This window comes from Trachurus japonicus, chromosome 3, assembly GCF_045865225.1.
Source record: "Trachurus japonicus isolate A0001 chromosome 3, Traja_1.0".
Taxonomy (NCBI): Eukaryota; Metazoa; Chordata; class Actinopteri; order Carangiformes; family Carangidae; genus Trachurus; species Trachurus japonicus.
In genome coordinates, this window is record NC_140909.1 from 32,226,593 (window position 1) to 32,245,570 (window position 18,978).

An 18,978-nucleotide genomic window follows, 5' to 3' on the forward strand; every position below is an offset into this window, starting at 1 on the left:
GGAAAAATTGCACTAGTTCACTTTTCAAATTATACTATTTGTTGTCCTAAAATGTGCCATTATTTTTTAGTGATTTGTCAAATTATCCCAATGAAATTCACAAAAACACAATGATTTATTTGTTTATCACTTACACAAATTGTCAACAATGCGGACTCACATAATACACATAAATGAATGATGCTGAAAAACTCAATGTCAACAGAACAAAACAATAACATTTTAAACCTCTGTCTCAAACATCTTCTTCCTGCCGTCCATCCCGGCCTTGTCCTCAATTTTCTTCCTCCAGTCGCCTGTTTGCTTCTCCTGAGAGAGAGGTGAGCCAAAACAAGCAGACGATGAGTCAGATCAGTAATGATAAAAGGCTGAGATATTCTCTCTTTCTCTGGAGCACCCACCTCCTCTTTCACCTCCTTCTTGACCTGCTTCAGGTTGGCCCTCAGGTCCATGGACACTTTATGTTTGGAGCCCAGCAGAGCGGCCAGCATGGCGTCGGCCGACATCCGCACCTTCTTCAGGGCAGGCTTCTTAAACTTCCCCTTCAGATCCTGAACCATCAGCTTCAGGTCGTTGATCTGACAGAGATGATGGTTTTACCAGCATCATGTGAGTGTGTGTGTGCATATGTGAAAGTCTACAGTCTGTGCAAAATCAGTGCAAAATGGACAGCATAGCTGTTTTAGTAAAAACCCATGGGCAGGATTGCAACAGCAAGGTTCAACCAGAAATTTAAACCAATCTCTTTAAACTGAGTTTGTTGTTTACTTTAAAGGTACAATATGTAAGAAATCTAAAGCAACTGCCCATAAAATCCTCCTAATATGACACAGAGACTCAGGAATAATGTTCATATAACATGATGAACTCACCAACAACAATAGTACAGCCAGAGTATTCGCATTAAAAATCTTTTTTTTGCAGACTGCAAATCATGTTTATGTTTTGAATTTACGTGTGGGCATGTTGCGCCACCTAGCCCTCTCTCCCAGTCACAGCGGCGTCAGTGGCATTTCAGCCTCCGGTCTGCTCCACTGAGCTGCTGCTACAGCTGGGAGAAAAAACGAGATTGCTGTGTTTTGAATTTGACTGCAGTAACCGTTTTTGGCCACATTCTAACATATGGCACCTTTAAACTGAGATTAAATTTAATCCTGTTGAACCAAAACTTTGAACTCCAATTTAAATTATTTAGAGTTAACTTTGAACCTTCAGTTGAGGGGGTTTAACTTTACAATGGCTTTAACTTTTGAGGTGGATTATTGACCATTGAGCTCCTCTGTCGTTCCATACTATTAAGATAGCTAGCTATCTAAATGTGATGTTTTGTTAAGGAAAAGTATAATTAATTCCCCACCACTCTGTTATACTTACTATGCCCTGACAGCAGCAGATTTTTAATTTATTTATTTATGTATTTATTTATGGAATTTGAAGTTTGATATGCACATGTGTTCCAATTGATGAAACACAGTTTAAATACATAAATAAACTTGGCTTTACTAGACCAAATTCAATATGAAATAGTGCCCCAGAGTTTGGCTTAATTTGAAACTTGGATTAACTCATTTCCAACATAGTTTTACTGAACTGACGACCAGAGGTGGAATCATTGATCTAAAATCGTACCTCTTTGTTGGACTTTGTCACTTTGATCTCCATATCGTAGCGCTCGTCATCCACTAAATCAATCTGCTTGTGGAGTTTCCGGCACAGCTCCTAATGTCATGACACACAGGGGGACATAAAAGAGGTGAGACTTTGTATGAGTGACAAACAAAACAAAAAACAGGGAATCAGTCACTTCCTGTTCTCTCCTGTACAAAGCCAGAGTTCCCAGACAGGTGTTCACCAACACTTGTGACCTCTGTTCACAATGTGGTTTTCAAGCAGAAAATTCTCCACATTCAAAATTTGTATTGTTTTTCCATTTCTAAAATAACACATGTAGAGGACCTTGCAGTGATAGTTATCTCACGCTACTTAAGGCTTCCACAGACAAGAAAATACTTTAATTAAAGCCCCTACAAAGAACTTTAACTGGATATGCAAAAGTCCCTAATTTCTTCTGATGTCTCTGTGTCACCTACAAAAGCAAATGAGGCTATCAGTTGGAGGATAAGTTATTGCTAAATGAATAGTTTAACTAGGAGGCAGTGATTGGGTCGGTCCACCAGACAAAACAATGTACGGCACTCAGAATCAGGCTCAAGTCTAACAACGTCCCATTCTCCCGGGGATGTAAAAATATGTATTTAGGATGATAATTAACCCAGGGGCGCAGTCGGAACGAAGAGGATTTTTTTTTGCACTGAACATCACACAAATGGTGCGCAACTTGTTGCAGCACGACACTCTTCTACATTTGCCCAACACTGCTTCTTGCGCCTTGTTTTATCGTCATGGCTAATCAAAATAACAGATTATTTTAAGGGTCTTTTCATTACAACAATAAATACACGCTAGAGCTCATGGGAATTGCAGTCTTCATTCTGGCGAAACACTACCGGTTTTGTCCACAGGGGTCGCCAAAATCAACACAAAATGAAAGTTCTTTGTAGGGGCTTTAAACTGACTTTTTTGACTTGTTTTGTTTGTTTGTATCTTTGACCAGTTGGGGGCAGCAAAATAAGCTGTTCAGACAGCACTTAGGTAAATTACAGTGTTATCAGCTCTGCAGTCCCAACATTTCTATAAATGCTTCTGGACTCCGCCCAGTGTCCAGGTGGTGGACGATTACCTGGAGGTCCTGCATGCAGCCTGGGGCAGAGAGGCCGGGGCAGTTCTCCTCCATGTACTTCATCTTCTCCTTCTCAGCCTCCTGCGCCTCCTCCTCCAGCATTTCCTGACCGATCTGCAGCAGCAAGCTCTGAGAGGAAGAGGAGCCCACACCTTCACACCACCACTAACACAAGCAAGGCTGACGCTGAAGGATGATAATGATGATGTGTGTGTGTGTGTGTGTGTGTGTGTGTGTGTGTGTTTTATTTAGTATTTTATTGAATGTCCTGAATCATCTTTTCTTTTTAATTATTAAGTAAAGCAATAATTTGTTTGTTTTTACAGTCACTGCATGGTTACCGTGGTGGTTACATTAAAAATACTTTTTTTTTCTCGTGTCTCACCAGCAGAGACACTACAAACACAAAAAATCACCACAAAAAGACTCCAAATAGTGACAAACAGATATAAGTTACCAGAAAGACACAAAACAGTGAAGAACAGACTCAAAATCACCAGTAAACAGTCATTGTCAGTGGGTTTTAAGGAAGTTGAAGTTTGAAGGAACATTAAAACTCTTCACATCAGTTCTTATCGACCAACACATACCCTGTAACTGGTTTGTCTGAGAAAAGCTCAGATCGGCCCTAATATTATTATTATTGTTGATGTTATTACAAATCTCTGACTCAGCTAATTCAATTTGGTTTGAGTGCACTGGAAAAATGTGTTTGCTGCTGTTATCAGTGATATGTTGAAATATTGATGATAAATAATTTCACAGTGTAATGGTAAATTTGAATATTCCTTTGTTTTAATCACTTCAGATGTCCCCACCCTGATTTCCCCCCAATATATCAGATCTCCTTTTGTTTGTTACCCATTTGTGTATGTAAATGTCTAGACCTTGTAATTGTAATTTCAACCTCTTTGTAAAATACCCAACCTCCCACTTTCTCACCAAGATACCAGACTTTTAATTGTAGGGCCTAATTGTAAATTCAATTCCTTTGTATTTCAAGTACTTGAGACACCCAACCCCTCACTTTCTCATCAATATTCAAGCCCTTTTGTATTTTAAATTGTGTTGAGACCTCTTAACTTCTCACCTAAACACAATACCCTGCGGGATGCCCCAGGTGCCGACCCCTGCAGCAGACAGGGGTGTGGAACACACCTAAGGGGTGTTCCTAAGGTATAAATGTTTTGGGGTCTTTCTTTACCATCACCGCTCGGGTGAGGATTGACCTTTCTTTGCAAGGAAATAAAAGCTTGTCGGCCGGCAGAAGTCTCTATTTCATTATTCACCAAGAGCAAACAGCTAAAAAACGTCCACAACAACAGCAACTTACTCTACCTTGAGGTGATTCCTCCGGCTCGTTGACATCTTCTTCCTTCACATACAAAAAAAACCAACAACAAACAAGGAGGGAAACGTTTGAGATAATTTGTGTGATTTGTTTTACAAAGTTTCCTCAAGAGACAAGGACTTACTCTGCCATCCTGACTGCAGCTGAGTCCTGCCTGTGGCCCAGAGACAAGAACAGGGATGAATGGAAATACCAGCACTTCTGTTCCCTTTATAGATGTTGGTTCAGTGTGTGTGTGTGTGTGTGTGTGTGTGTGTGTGTGTGTGTGTGTGTGTGTGTGTGTGATGGACCAGCAGCAGTTGTTCGGTTGCAGCAGCTGAGCCTTAAACAAATGCCTCAGGAATTTTCTCCTGTAAGAATCAGTAGACAATGTGTCTGTCTGAATTATAATCAATACAATGTTCTCAACTTTTATTATTGTCAAAAAAAACAAAACATGAAAGGACCTAAAACAAAAGAAAAAAATGAAATAATCCAACCAATAAGTAGCCATAGCGTAACACATCAGTACCAGTTTCTGAAAATCGGTATAATTCATTAACCAATGTTTAACAGATGAATTTCAAGCCCTGTATAGGAACAACATTAGAGGTACCAGCTAGAGGAAAACCCTCCCTGCAACAGACTTTTATCTTCTGGAAAACCCCTGTGGGACATGTACAGTATGTGTAGTCCATACAAAATTACAAATATATATTTTCATATTGCAAACATATGTCTTTGTATATGACTGTATCCTTAAGCCTGTCAGTATGTATTATGTACAGTTGGAGAATATACTGTGTAGATGTGGAAACCTTTTATATAGGGATGATGAATACATCAACTTATCAGTGGATGATGTTTATCATTGGAGTCAGAGGTTTATAAATGATGATGCAAACCATCCAACACTTGAGCTTCTACTGAGCGAATTCAAGCTGAGCTTCCTCGACTGTCCTTATTTTCCTCCGACTCAGCGCAGCTGTAGCTGTAACAGCTGACAGCTCCTTTCATCTGCCTGCTTCAGTCCTGCTGTTTCACCTACTGTACTGAAAACTCAACAGTGATGGAAAAAAAATCATTCAAATTCATAGCTGAGTAAAAATAAAGATACTTCATCAAGCAAAGGTGCAAGTTTTCAAATATAGCTTTGATAAAACTCTTGACGCTGTCATTGATTTTCATTATGCTTCAAATTGTGCTTCATGTAGGCTAAGGTAAAAAAAAAAAACACACACACAAAATAAATCAGAGTTTCAAAAGCAGCTGCCACAGCGAAGAGCTAATACAGTAGGCTACATGCAACCATTGGACAAACAGATAATGAGCAATAAAAGACAATTCTTTGATAATATGAAACCATGTAAAAGTCATTACGATAGTTCTGTCAGCTCACCAGTAAAATCTAAATATTGTTTGGGGTTCAAAGCATAAAGATGTGTCATTATAATTGTGTAATTATAAAGATTTCCATCAATAACTGATGATCAAAATATAAATTTAACATGATAAATGTGCAAATTACGGTAGAAAATACCCAAAAGTATATTAGAAAAATCTTTGGTGATGGAATTTGCAATTTGGGGATGTGGCCTGTGTTAAAGCAGAAAAGGCCTCCCAGCAGCTGTCAGCTCTAAACTGGGAGGATTTATTGCTCTGAGTGGTTCCCATTCAGCTGCTCAAACAGCCTGGGAGGGAAGAGGAGAGACACGCACACGTCAGCACACAAACATGCTCCTCGTTGGTTTTACAATTTGACCTCAAAGCCTTTGGTTTCTCAGCTTTTACAAGATGTGTGCATCATAAAAATAATGATGATACTAATAATCGAGGGAAATTTATTTTAGACAGAGGTGGGTAGAGTAGCCAAAAATTGTACTCAAGTAAGAGTATAGTTACTTTAGAATAATTTAACTCAAGTAAAAGTAAAAAGTAGCCATTCAAATATTTACTTGAGTAAGAGTAGAAAGTACTTGGTGAAAAAGCTACTCAAGTACTGAGTAACTGCTGAGTAACCTCTGATTTGTTCCTTTAATGATCAGCGCGTAAATGTAGGCCTAATCAAATACACAAAAATATAATAGCAATGAAAAAATTCAGATATTGCCAAAGAACAACATTTAACAACTAGGAAAATAGCCTAAATTACATTTTTTACAAAGTAGCCTAACATAAATTAAGACAAATTCAGCCACAATAACTTACATAGGCCTATCTATGATATGAACTGTCTGAGACTAATGCCAGAAACCCAGGTGTTTAAACCATAGACTGTAAAAAGGGGTTTAAACCCAGAGTGGTCCTATGATTGGTTTCTAGTGAAACCAAAGTCACATGACCACACCCCCGCGACTCGAGTCACATGACCACACCCCCGAAACTGGAGGGGTGGTCATGTGACTAGGAGTCACATGTCTCCAGGTGTGTATGGGGTTTAAACTTCCTGGGGAGGAAGAAGAATAAGATGACTTGTATGACTGAGAACCTTCACGGACATTATCCACGACATACCAGGGCAGCAGGCAGCAGATTCACAACATGACAGAGTTGTTCGGTCACTGTCAGACACTTGGACACCTGCAGGTGGAAGAAGAGAAAAACTCCTATGTCCCATGTGTATCTGTTTTGCATTGCTGTTGTGTGTTCTTGCTGTCTCACTGTCTATGCAATATATTGTTAGCTATGTATTGATGGTGTTCAAACGGTGAGCAATCAACTTTTTCCATAATATGATGTGTTTTGGGTTTTTTTTCTGGCATGATAGCAATAGGCTTCTGTAGAATTTTTTATGGGATCTGAAACGCCATTTACTTATGAAGATCTATGATGATCACACTGACTTATGCCTAATCTATTATGAAGGCATTATGTCCAAACTTGTGAGGCATCATAGTTGAGGTGCATATTTTTTGGTGTTTGCGACTAGTCTGAGTCTGACATAACTGAGCCTGCAGATTGTATCCTAAAGTGGTGCACATCGTTCAAATACCCAAGAAAAGTAGCTTTGCAGTGGTGTGTAAGCACACAGACAGTGGCCTGAGTAAAACAGGAATGATACAAACTTGCTGTAGTGGCAACAGGTTTTAATTAAAGCATACAAAATTAAACCAATAACTGCAGCTCTTCAAACATCTTATTGTACATTTATTAAGACGATTAAAGAGTAAACTAAGCATCATCAGGCTTTATTAAAGACCAGCATACTTATTGGTGTTCAGAAGTCAAATGTGTGAAAAGAGATAAATTGTGACCTTTTTGGCTTTCCACATGTTTGTGTTCCCACTGATGGATTCAAATATAAAACATTAAATGAAAAAGTGTCAAATCTAATACAACATCAAATGCTGAACATTTCATTTGTTGCGTAAACTAAGTCTAGGCTACCTCAGAGCCTATAGGCTACCTCCATGGATGTATACCTCCCGCATTCCTTCCCTACCTATAGTTTGAGCCAATCACAGCGCAGTTTACTGGTGCAAGGCACACCGACTAGCTAATAGAAAATGCTGTAAAAAGAAACGATAGCCTGTTTTCTGGCTTGTTCCACAAAAATTTCCCGGGCTCAGAGCATAGGACAGAGGACTGACATGACTTCAACAACGAGCAGTCGTGCGGCAGTACGGCGAAAAATTACGCAGAAACAAAATACACCGCAAGGGAAGCGACGTTTAGGTTTTGAAAGCGTCGACAAAGATGAATCTGTGCTGGAGGACAGCGATGTTTCCCTCGGTGAGTCCGAGTCCGAGGCTGAGGAAGGAGCGGACAGGGCTCTCCACATGTAAGTTTTCCTGTTGTCATTGTAGTTTGACTCATGAACTAATAGCCTAAGTGAAACCTTTTCAATACTTTAAGCCCTGAGTTTTGTTGTTTGTTCTTTCGTTCAGGGATGGAGAAGGGCTGTGTGCAACGTTGTGTGCTTTTCCTTTTTAGTGTTTTAATCCATTAGGCTACAATGGGATTTATGTTATTCTGCTATAGCCTAGCTGAACGTAAAGATAGGCTATGGTGGCCCTGAGGTGCAAATCACAACAGCAAATCAGAAAACACAACGGCAAAAGAGAAAAGAAAACACAACGGCAAAAGAGAAAACAACAAAAAAGAAAAAAAAGTTTAGTAATTTGTCATTGTGTTTTTCCTTTTGCTGTTGTGTTGTGTTTTCTCTTTTGCGGTTGTGTTTTCTCTTTTTGTGTTGTGTTTTCTCTTTTGCTGTTGTGTTTTCTCTTTTGCCGTTGTGTTTTCTCTTTTTGGTGTTGTGTTTTCTCTTTTGTTGTTGTGATTTCTGATTTGCTGTTGTGATTTGGACCTTAGGGCCACCCTATAAATAACCTGCCTAGTTTCAAATTAAATGTGTACCCTTGGTGCATGTGTGCTCCTGGCTGAGCCTTTTACTGATTACTCACTGTTTTTTGTTCCAAGCAGCACCCCAGACCTGAATCTCAATCTTCAGACAAACTAGTTTTGTAAATTACTTATTTTTTTATGTAATAGGTCATCAGGGGAAGACTCTGACTGGGTCCCAGGTTCAGAAACCAAAAAGGGAAGAGTGGAGGAGCAGAGCACCAGCTCAGATGAGGAGGAGCCTCAGCTCCAAACTCATGTGAAAGGCACCCCACGTAGAGCCAGAGGAAAGGGGAGATCCAGCACCAGCAGCCATCAAGCCAATGGTAGTTCCTCTGTAGTCACAGAAGAGCCCTGGCATGGTACAGATGTCCAAGATGTCCAACCACCAAAGCCCACCTTCAGACCCCTACGTCCACCTGGTCCCCAGCTCATCCAATCAGAATCATACACAGCACTGCACCTTTTTCAGCTTTTTTTTACAAACTCCATGCTACAGAACATTGTTAAAAACACAAATGAGTTTGGAGAAACGCATATCTCAACACAATCTACACCGTGGACTGACATCACATTACAGGACATGTATCGTTTTATGTCCGTGGTTCTGTATATGGGAATTGTGAAGTGCTCTGCATTTAGAGATTATTGGAAAACGGGGAAACTGTACAGCCTTCCCTTCCCAAAGCAAGTGATGACTGGAAAAAAGTTCCTCATGTTATGCCGGGCCCTGCATCTTAGCAGCAGTGCAGAGGATGCTGCTAACGATGAGAAGAAGGGAACGGCAGCCTACGATCGTCTCTGCAAGATCAAACCTATTTACACTGAGTTGAGGGACGCATGCAAAACTCACTATCAACCTAGACAAACCATTTCAATTGATGAGCGAATGGTTGCGTCAAAGGCCCGCTGTGCCCTAAAACAATATATGAAAAACAAGCCTGTACGCTGGGGTTACAAGCTTTTCGTTCTTGCTGATTCCACAAATGGGTATACTTGGGACTTCTTCATTTATGAAGGAAAGTCAGGAGAAAAAAGCGGGAAAGGACTCGGTTATGACTCAGTGATGCAGCTGGTCAATACCAACCTCCTGGGCACTGGATATAAATTGTTCGTAGACAACTTTTACACCAGTCCCGGGCTTTTCCGTGACCTCCTCGGTAAAAACATCTGGGCTTGTGGGACCATCAGACCACACCAGATTGACTTTCCCAAATCTAAAGTGAACAGTCTGGATTCAAAATCACCAAGAGGGAGCATTCGGTGGATAAGGGACAACTCTGTCCTTTTTGTCCAATGGAAAGACACAAGGGATGTGCTGATGTGTTCCACAATGCACACAGCCCACGCAGATGAGACTGCCCAGCGTTGGGTCAAATCTGCTGACGGGCTGTGGGATCTGAACACCATCCCTATTCCTCCAGCAGTGAAGGAGTACAACCAGTATGTGCAATATATTCAAGTATAATTATTTCATGCCCTGGAAATGTAGTAATTTGTGTGCTGTACATACTTTGATATGTTTTTTCTAATTTTTTTCCCCCTGTCCTTTCAGGTTCATGGGGGGGGTAGACCTATCAGATGCCCTAATAGGGTACTACAAGGTCCTGCATAAAACCCATAAGTGGTATAAGACCTTCTTTTACCACTTCATGGACATTGCCATCGTGAATGCCTTCATCCTGCACAAGGAGCTCTCAAGAACGAAAGGGGGGTCTCCCTTGACCCAGAAGGCATTCAGGGAGACCTTAGCTTTGGAGCTGGCACAGGCTACAGCAGCAGCAGCAGAAACTGGACCTTCTGCCCCAAAGGCCTCGCATCACAGACTGGTGCACATTTCAGGGCACAGCACCGTCGGCCGTCTGAAATGCAGGCAGTGCCATGCAAAGACCCCTGTGAAGTGTTCTACATGCGACGTGCCTCTGTGCTTCATCCCAGCTCGTGACTGCTACAATGAGTGGCATGTGGAAAGAAAACTGTAGCTGGACCTTGTAAATATTTGTAAATAGTTTGATTTGTTGTTTGTTGTGTGGTTCACAAAAAATTGCATTTTTCACCATACCACTCTTTGTACTTTTTTTTTTTACTGTATGCACAATGTTTTTTATAGGAAAATACGTTTATGCTTCAGTTACATTTTTAATGTTCGTGACATGAGTACGAGGCTGCATCGGGTCCGACCAGACTTCAACACCTGCGGATCTGACCAGATCGGGTCTACTGTAGCGGGACTGAAGCAGCTTAGAAACTGCTCAAACAGGTGATCATGCGCCTTCATAGGTTTGGTACATTCACAAGAACTAGGAAACAGAGACACACCAGGGCATTTAATATAATTTGCTGAGTTTTCCTAATTTTTGTAAATTCTCCTCTGTATGCTTAATATATAAAGTACTACATGGCCTGGCGCCATCTCCACTTAAAGAGTTTATTGCATTTAAACAAACGAGGACCACCAGATCAATTACTAATAGGGACTGTGTGGTTCCATACAGGAAAACCTCTTTCAGTCAAAATGCCCTGTCTACGAAAGGAACTGCAATCTGGAACACACTACCCTTACCCATAAAGGAATGCCCTACCTTGACTACTTTTAAGAGCCACCTGAAGGTATGGCTTAGAGCCAACCAAACATGTAATCACCTTTAATGTTCTAACTGCATGCTTCTAATGTACAGATCTGTCTGTCTCTAATTTACTGACCTGTTTTAACATATATTAGTACTAGTAATGTGTTGTAATATTGTCTATTTTCTACTTAAAATGTATTTTAACCTTTTGTATTGTAACACCAACCTGCCTAGAGGACTCCAGATGGAAATTAGCCCACGGGCTACAATCTGGCACATTTGCACGTACTACGGTAACCTACATGTTTTATTAATGTGCATTGTCCTGACTTTTAAATAAATAAATTACAAATTACAAATTACAAATTTAAGATTCAGCTTTTATTTGAGAATTTAGCCTATATGATGGTCTGGAGTCAACTTAAATAACACTCAGAGTCTTCGGGGGTGGGTGGGTGTAGGCCTACTAACATATTCACTAAAATATGCGTTTTCCTTGTCCATTCTTGAAAAAACAGGATGCTGAAGTCCATGTAAACACGGTCATTGTGTCAATAAAGTTTTTCCTTAAAAAGCATTCTTCCTGGTTGGGATAGAGAGGAGTGTGCAAGCTGTTACGTAAGCGTGTTCAAGTCGGTCGTCATATTATTCGGACCGAATTGGACGGACTTTTCTCAGAACCATATGAGAATGGAATAACATTATTCCATTCTCAAATCCACCAGAGATAAAAACTCATCATTTAAGTGTGTTAAATTATTATTTAACTTAAACAAAGAAAAGTGTAAAAGTTCCAGAAAGGATTGCTTTAATCCGACTACAACTGAAGTGCCAGGACCACTAGGGAAGTTATAGCCTATTTGTGCCATCAGAGCCATGGGAGGAAGGTGATGATAATTCTAGGGGCCCAACAGCGACTAGTAGGGCCCACAAAAAACCCCAGTAGCCTAGCTAATCTTTGTATGACTGAATTATTCTGCATAAGACCCTGACTAATACTCATAGCAATGCTGCATTAGCATCAAAACAAAGTAGGCAAAATAAGAAATGAAGAAAAAAAGTGGAGAAGTCAGGGGGCGGGCCCACTTTAGTATTCTTTCAGGGGGCCCAGAATTCCTAGCAACGGCCCTGTGTGCCATGGTATATTTTGTGCATGTTTGTGGATGCAGCTGTTTTTTAAACCGTACAAATACAAACTGCTTTTCATTTGACAGGAAGTTCAAGATGAAATCTGGTCAAGAAGCTCTTATTGTGAATTGATTGACCGGAAGTGAAGCTGTCTCGTTACAGTCAGTTTGACAGTGGTGTGAAGATGGCGGCGTACGGTCGCCCTCAGCTGCTGCTGCTGCTGCTCCCGTTAACGATTGTGTCTCTCTGCGGTTCCGGCTCCGTCCTCGGCCTGAAGGCTGCCAGCGGCCCGGCCGAGCCTCCCAACCCGCCCGTGCTCAGAGCCGCTGATCCCCCGGTCAAAGATGCACCTGCACCCGCCGCCGCAGCCGCAGCCGCTGGGGCCTCGCAGCCTCGAAGGGCGACCGGCTGGAAGCTGTCGGAGGAGGAGGCCTGCCGGGAGGACCTGGCCCGCCTCTGCCCCAAACACACCTGGACCAACAACCTGGCCGTGCTGGAGTGCATGCAGGACCGCAGAGAGGTAAGCGGCCGCCGGCCCGAGCTTGCAGCTTCGCACCGGTCCCGGGAGGTGATGGGCATCCGCTGGGTGTGTCGTCCCGGTGGGTTAGATCCACACCGGCTGACAGCATGGTGCTGATGCAGATGTGGACAGCAGAGGCAGGGGTGGACATCCACACCTGCATCCGGGTCCAGTGCACACTCGCACACACACAGTGTAACGCAGGGTAACAGATAGGCTATTTGTATTTTCCTCCTGTCTGCACACTTGTCCTTAAAGCCCACTTCAGAAACAATAACACAAATTATAGCCTAATAAATTATGATAATGAGTTAACTTTGCCACACACAGGCCTTCACATAGGCTACAGACAGTGTATAGGTAAAAAAGAGTGACAGATAGCCTAAAGAGTCATAGGCCTACATTTAATTTTTGTCATATTTTGAACATCTTTCTTGGTGGATTTCCTTAAGCTGTGGAGCTCATGGATCCATAATGTGTCAATCTGATCAAAAAACAGTTATTTCACAGTCACTTTAGTCTTAATAAAGAGAACAGACCAATGTTTATTCACATGGTATAAAATGAGTTTCATGCTGTAAAGTAAAGTTGTTTTTAGTGCGGTGGTCACTGATGTAGAAAATGACAAACCTGAAGAAACATTTAAACATCTCAGCTGTAGGTGTTGTCGTCTGCCGCCAGGTCCATATCTCATTATTTATTCAGTTAACTGTTGAACTGGATCTTCTGGAAATTGTGTTTCTCAGTATGAACAGGCTTTTTCTGCTTTTCTGCTTTGGTGGACTGATCAATTAGAGATCAGAGCTGGAACTGACAGAGAATTAATCAACAGTTTTGATAATCAATTAATCATCTCAGTCATTTATCAACAAAAAGGGAGTCCAACACTCTCCACTTGCAGTTTTTCTTCTGTTTTGTTTGTGTCACTGGGACACAAACTGTAGGTTGAAGACAATGTGTGATTGGCATCTGCTCTTTTTGTGATATTAATATACTGAATAATTCATGTTCTTGGTTCACTTTGGGCCCCTTAGAAACAAATAAGCATCAAACATCATAGCTGACCTGAGTCTTTATGACACAGTGAACCATCTTCTGATAGCTACTTCCAGCAGGATAACACAAAGCTCAGATTATCTCAAACTGGTTTCTTGAACACAACGATGAGTTCACTGGACTCAAACGTCCTCCACAGTCCCCAGATCTCAGTCCAGCAGAGCTGTGACCTTTGGGATGTGGTGGAACAGGAGATTCTTATCATGGATGTGGAGCTGATAAATCTTTAGCAGCTGTGTGATGCTGTCATGTCAATATGGATCAAAACCTCTGAGGAACGTTTGGTGCTTGTTGAGTCTATAACACCAAGAATTAAAGCACTCCTGAAGGGAAAAGGTGGACCTAATAAAGTGGCTGTGAGTTTATATTATATGTTGGTTAGACGTTGACATTGCGCAGCAGCTGACATAGTAATGTTCAACCTGAGTTGTGTGTGTGTCTGTGTGCAGTCATTCATCTGTCAGGTGAGCACAGGTCGAAGTTAAACCACACTTGGTTTCACGTTGTGGACAGAAACACTACCGTAATTCATTTAGTTCAGAGATCAGTTGTTGTGATTTTTTTTCTCTGAAGACAAATCCAAACATTTCCACCCTCATCACATCATCTTTTCCAGATTGGCTGCCTACGTGCAGATTAATTGTGGATGATTATTTTGGTGAATCATGTTGTTCAGTGGTGTATTTTACTGCTGTTCATCTGGATAAGGAGCTTCAGCTCGTGCTGGAGCGGTTAAAACCAATCAGTTGATTAGATTGATAGACAATTAACTAGTCAACTTGTTTACTTAATGTGTTGAGCCAGAGAAAGAGAGCAGCAGATCATCGCTGGGTTAATCACACTGACCCCGAGAGGCATAAACACAGCTCATCTATAGTCGTCCCTCTTTATTTACAATTAGAGTTTCCATAGTATTGTTTCACTCTCTCTTTTAGTGAAGTTGAGGTGCAGCTGCAGCTCTGTAAACACTGAGAGCTGTAGTGATCACTGAATATCTTATTAATTGATTTTTTTTTTTGCCAAAATTGCACTAATTTAATTCATCTGTGTTTCTTTGATTCCTTCTCACTTTACAGATCAAATGGTAAAGTGATCAACAGATTAACCCACAGTGAAAACGATTAGAAAATTTGTTGCAGCCATAATTAAGTAAAACAAAGTAAAGATTCTTCATGAAAATGTAGCCTATGCTTAATTAAAAATACAGAAGTTCTATCAGCAGAAAAGCTTTCTAGTATCAAAGGGAAATAATTCATTTCACCCTGTGACTGATGTTTTATTGGATCTGACTTTATTAGATTTCTAATGCTGATGCATCAGTGAGCAATTAGCAGGAGGTGGAGCTTGATTGACTGCTCAATCTGAGGGGTTGTGGGATGGTTAATAGAAGTTAATGATCAATCATTTCAGGAAATATTCAAGGAAACTTCAGTTCAACCCTCAATTCAACGTTGATACGTTGTTTCCTGTCATTCTCTCCAATATGAATTTTTGGACTGAGTTTGGAAAAACATGAGATGAGCTGATTATGAGTCTGCTGACCCAGTTTATTCTGTCCACACACACACAGACAAACACACACACACACACACACACACACACACACACACACACACACACACACACACACACACACACACACACACACACACTTCTTTAATTACTCATCAGTCTTCACCTTAAAGAATACAAAAACAACCTCACACCCACGACTTACTGTTTCCTCTTCACTGACACATACGTGCTCGTGCTCGAGTGAAGTAAACAAACTGTTCACTGTTGTTTCCCTTATAAAATGTCAGAACATCATGTAAAAATATCCATCACAGTCCAAACAGAGGTTTAGAGATATCTTTCATCCCACCAACAACAGAAAAAATCCTTATTATTTACAAAGTTATTGAAAAGCAACAAGCAGAAAATCTTAATGTGTCACATAAAAACTTATTTCTTAGCATCTATTAATGAGATGAGTAGATTAATAGATGAATTAGCTGATCATTGCAGCTGCACACACACATGTATGGAGGCCGATAGTAGTATTTGTATAGTGTTCGGACTGCAGTGACAGGCAGACGGCAGACCTACGCCAAGGGCAAACATTTACCTCCACCATGATCCAGATAAGTAGATACAGTTTATAAATGAATGAAATCAAGTTTTATTTGCACAGCAGCTGCAGGTACAAAGATCTGGTTTCATCAGTCACAGACTCTGCAGTGTGTGTTTTGAATTGACAGTGAACGCATCTTGGAAAAGTCCTGGAAAATGATCTCTAGAAAAGAGTGGGATCCCTGCGTCATCCTCCATTATCCACCATGCTGACGTCAATCCATGCACATTCACACACGCACGGACACACACACACACACTCACACACACACACACACACACACACACACACTCACACACACACTCACACACTCCTCCAGCCCTGCTCGATGCCCTCTTTATTGAGATAATTACATCGCCTCAACTCAATAACAGCTGTGGCCTCCTGAAGAGGTAAATGGCTCTTATAAATCTGCCTCTTCTTCAGAGAAGGACACTCCCCCCAACACACACACACACACACACATGCTCTCTCACACACACAAATCCCAGCAGCAAAGCAGTGTGTGGTTACAGCGCAGCGTTTCAGTTTATTTGTGGTGGTCTAAGCCCCGAAATCCGACACTTGAGAGACGACTGAGAGGAAAAAAGAGTAACAGCACCACACTTAGAAACTAAGTGCTGGACAGGAAGTCACTTTACCACAACACAAACAGCCCTGTGGCCACAAGCCGACACTCAGGTGGGATCAGTGTGTCACCTCACTCACTGGCTCTGGATTGACAGTTGTATGTGAGGAAGCAGTTTGCAGTTGCAGGGCTTTTTTCTGTCAGTGCAGCTGAGGTGCTTTTATTTTGATAGTCTGGCTCTGTGAGCGACACACTGACATGCTTGGCAGGTTTTTTTTAGGGTGTTTGTTTGCTTACTTGCTGCTAATGGAAACTTGAGGCTTAAAGTCATTCAGGATCAGTTTTAGTTATCAGGCTTTACTGAACCTAATATTGACTTGCACTCTAATTGTACAGGCTAAACACTATTTATTGATATAACAGTTAAAAGACTAGTTACAAATTTAGCCACCATGTTCATTCAAGAAGAAAGTTCTTCAAATTACCAGACAGCTGACGTGCCCTCCCGGAGATGTGATGTGTGATGCTTATTTTGCATACTGCATGTAAACAGCTGTAAAATCTTTGATTTCTATGAGGCCAGATTAGTTAACACATGAGTTGATTCGATTGATCCATCAACTCAGTCTTGCTTTGCTGTATTTTCACTGGTGAGGTTCAGCTGTTCAAGCAGAACGACTATCAAGTCATGGGAAATGACCCCGCTGCTACTGCCTCTGAGGGTGATGGATGTTTCTATTAAAACCTTAATAATGCAAGAAATTTGGTTTAAATCTGGTTGAATCTGTAGACTCTGCGGACTTTCTCCTACATTTTCTTGTGAGTTTTTATGTGGCGCAGTTAGAAAGGCTTCTTAAATGTAGAGTAGAGTGAAAGACACTTTACTTTCAGTCATTTATAATAATAATAGTAATAATGATCTTTATTCATACAGCACTTTTCTTAACAAGGTTACAAAGTGCATCACAAAAAGATCGAACAACGGAACAGCAATAAATCAGCAAAAGCGGTCATAACAGTAAAATGAACATTAATATTCAAACAGAAATAAAAGGTTTTGTGATGTGAAGGCATTATTTAAAAGCAGCAACAAATTCAGCGGACCATATCTTCTTGGCAGGTAAATTGTTTCAGAGTTTCAGGCCTTGGACTGTAAATGCCTGATGTAGCTTATTAACTAAACATGCTCTGAGAAAAAGCAGAAGACGCCTGCCTGCTGATCTGAGAGGACGACCAGCCTCATGAAGGATTAAAAGGTCCTTGATGTAGTTTGGGGTTTTGATCATTTAAGACTTTGTTGTATTGTATTCATTATTTCAGTCACGTGTTTTCATGAGCCTTCGAATAATGTAATCCCATTTCAAGTCTCAAAACAATTTATTCACATGAGTAAAAGTTTTATTTTCTCATGAATTTAATCAAACTGAGCTTTGTTTTTTCAGCATTTGGGTCAAATCCCCTCTGCACAGTTCAGGTCAAAAGGGTTTTGTTATAGAAAGCTGAGATTGTTCTGAAAGTTGTACCATAAAGCACTTGGTATGATCTTGAGAAAACACCCTGAGACTACATCGGGTTTAACAAAGCCAGGATACATTTTAGTTATCTGAGTTAACTAAACCTAACCTTAATGATAGCTAGTGCTACAAAGCTGGTCATCAACGTACTGATTTACATGAATACCTACTGCTCATTTTTATTTTTCAATTTTTTGTCCCTGTTGGGGTCCTGTAGGAATGATGACTCTGTGTCCCCAGGGATCTGATTGGTCAGTAGTTTCGCTGCTTAATCTATCTGATCCTCCGAAGTTAACCTGATCTGAAGCAGATTAGGAGTTCAGCATCAGTTACCATGGTGATTTAAGGAGTGAACCACAAACGTAGGACTGACCCAAGTTAAACCTGAAGTTACCTTGATGACTAGAGATCTTGCTTCATAGTTCAATCCTCAGGTTGATGAGAGACTGAAAATGTGTAGAAGCTGCAGCTAAAAGAGGCAGAAAAGCTCCTCAGAGCTGGAGGTTAATGATCTCTCTCTGACGGTTCGTGGCTGTACACACAGCGATATGAATGGCTTTTGTTTGCAGGAGAAAAAAGAAAGCTGGTACGGTCTGGAGCTGCAGACCACCAGCAGCAGAAGTACAATAAAGCCTTTGTGGCTGTGATCTACAGACTTTAGCTTCACACTGCAGACTTGTAGGAGTGTTGAGTGTATCGCATCAACCCCCGAGGCTTCCTGTGATATAAACACACTTCTGTCACATTAGCTCCGCCCCTTTACCCAGACACCATTAGCGCCCGTCACCACTTCAGCGGGATCAGTCGAGTCGATTAATGCTCTTGTTTCAAAAAGCCTTTGATGTGAATGAAGCAGTTCTTCTTTAATTAATAACTCATTGTCTTTCTAATGGGGAGTTTTTAATCTAAGAGGCCACTGAGGGTCTGTTTCCTCGTTACAGTTGTTCCTCTGTCTTGGAAACATTTAGTGGAAATGACAGTTTAAAGTCAGAAGCAGGAGCTTTGTCTCTGTTCCCGTGGGCAGAGCTGAGTTAACACGAGGAGCTTTCATGTCTCTTTACTGCAAAGAGATGTGAGGCTGAAGCAGCTTCTCTTGCT

At 41.1% G+C, this 18,978-nt stretch overlaps 2 protein-coding genes across 3 annotated transcripts in view; one reads left to right on the plus strand and one right to left on the minus strand.

Annotated features, from left to right (window-relative positions):
- Positions 1 to 96: 96 nt before the first annotated feature.
- LOC146990221 (troponin I, fast skeletal muscle-like) lies at positions 97 to 4,333 on the minus strand. The gene is made up of 6 exons (XM_085770740.1): positions 4,212 to 4,333; positions 4,079 to 4,111; positions 2,741 to 2,869; positions 1,630 to 1,719; positions 402 to 578; positions 97 to 309 (listed from the first exon to the last, which is right to left on the minus strand). The coding sequence occupies exons 2-6, from the start codon at positions 4,106 to 4,108 to the stop codon at positions 223 to 225; spliced, it is 513 nt and encodes a 170-aa protein (XP_085626866.1). The 5' UTR covers positions 4,109 to 4,111; positions 4,212 to 4,333; the 3' UTR covers positions 97 to 222.
- Positions 4,334 to 12,256: 7,923 nt separating this feature from the next.
- The window catches only part of LOC146990222 (Golgi apparatus protein 1-like), a 29,730-nt gene continuing 23,008 nt past the window's right edge, over positions 12,257 to 18,978 (plus strand). For both annotated transcript variants that reach the window (XM_085770609.1, XM_085770618.1), the window contains exon 1: positions 12,257 to 12,629. In XM_085770609.1, coding sequence (XP_085626735.1) covers positions 12,294 to 12,629 — 336 coding nt within the window. In that variant the 5' untranslated portion in view covers positions 12,257 to 12,293. The remainder of the gene's footprint in view (positions 12,630 to 18,978) is intronic.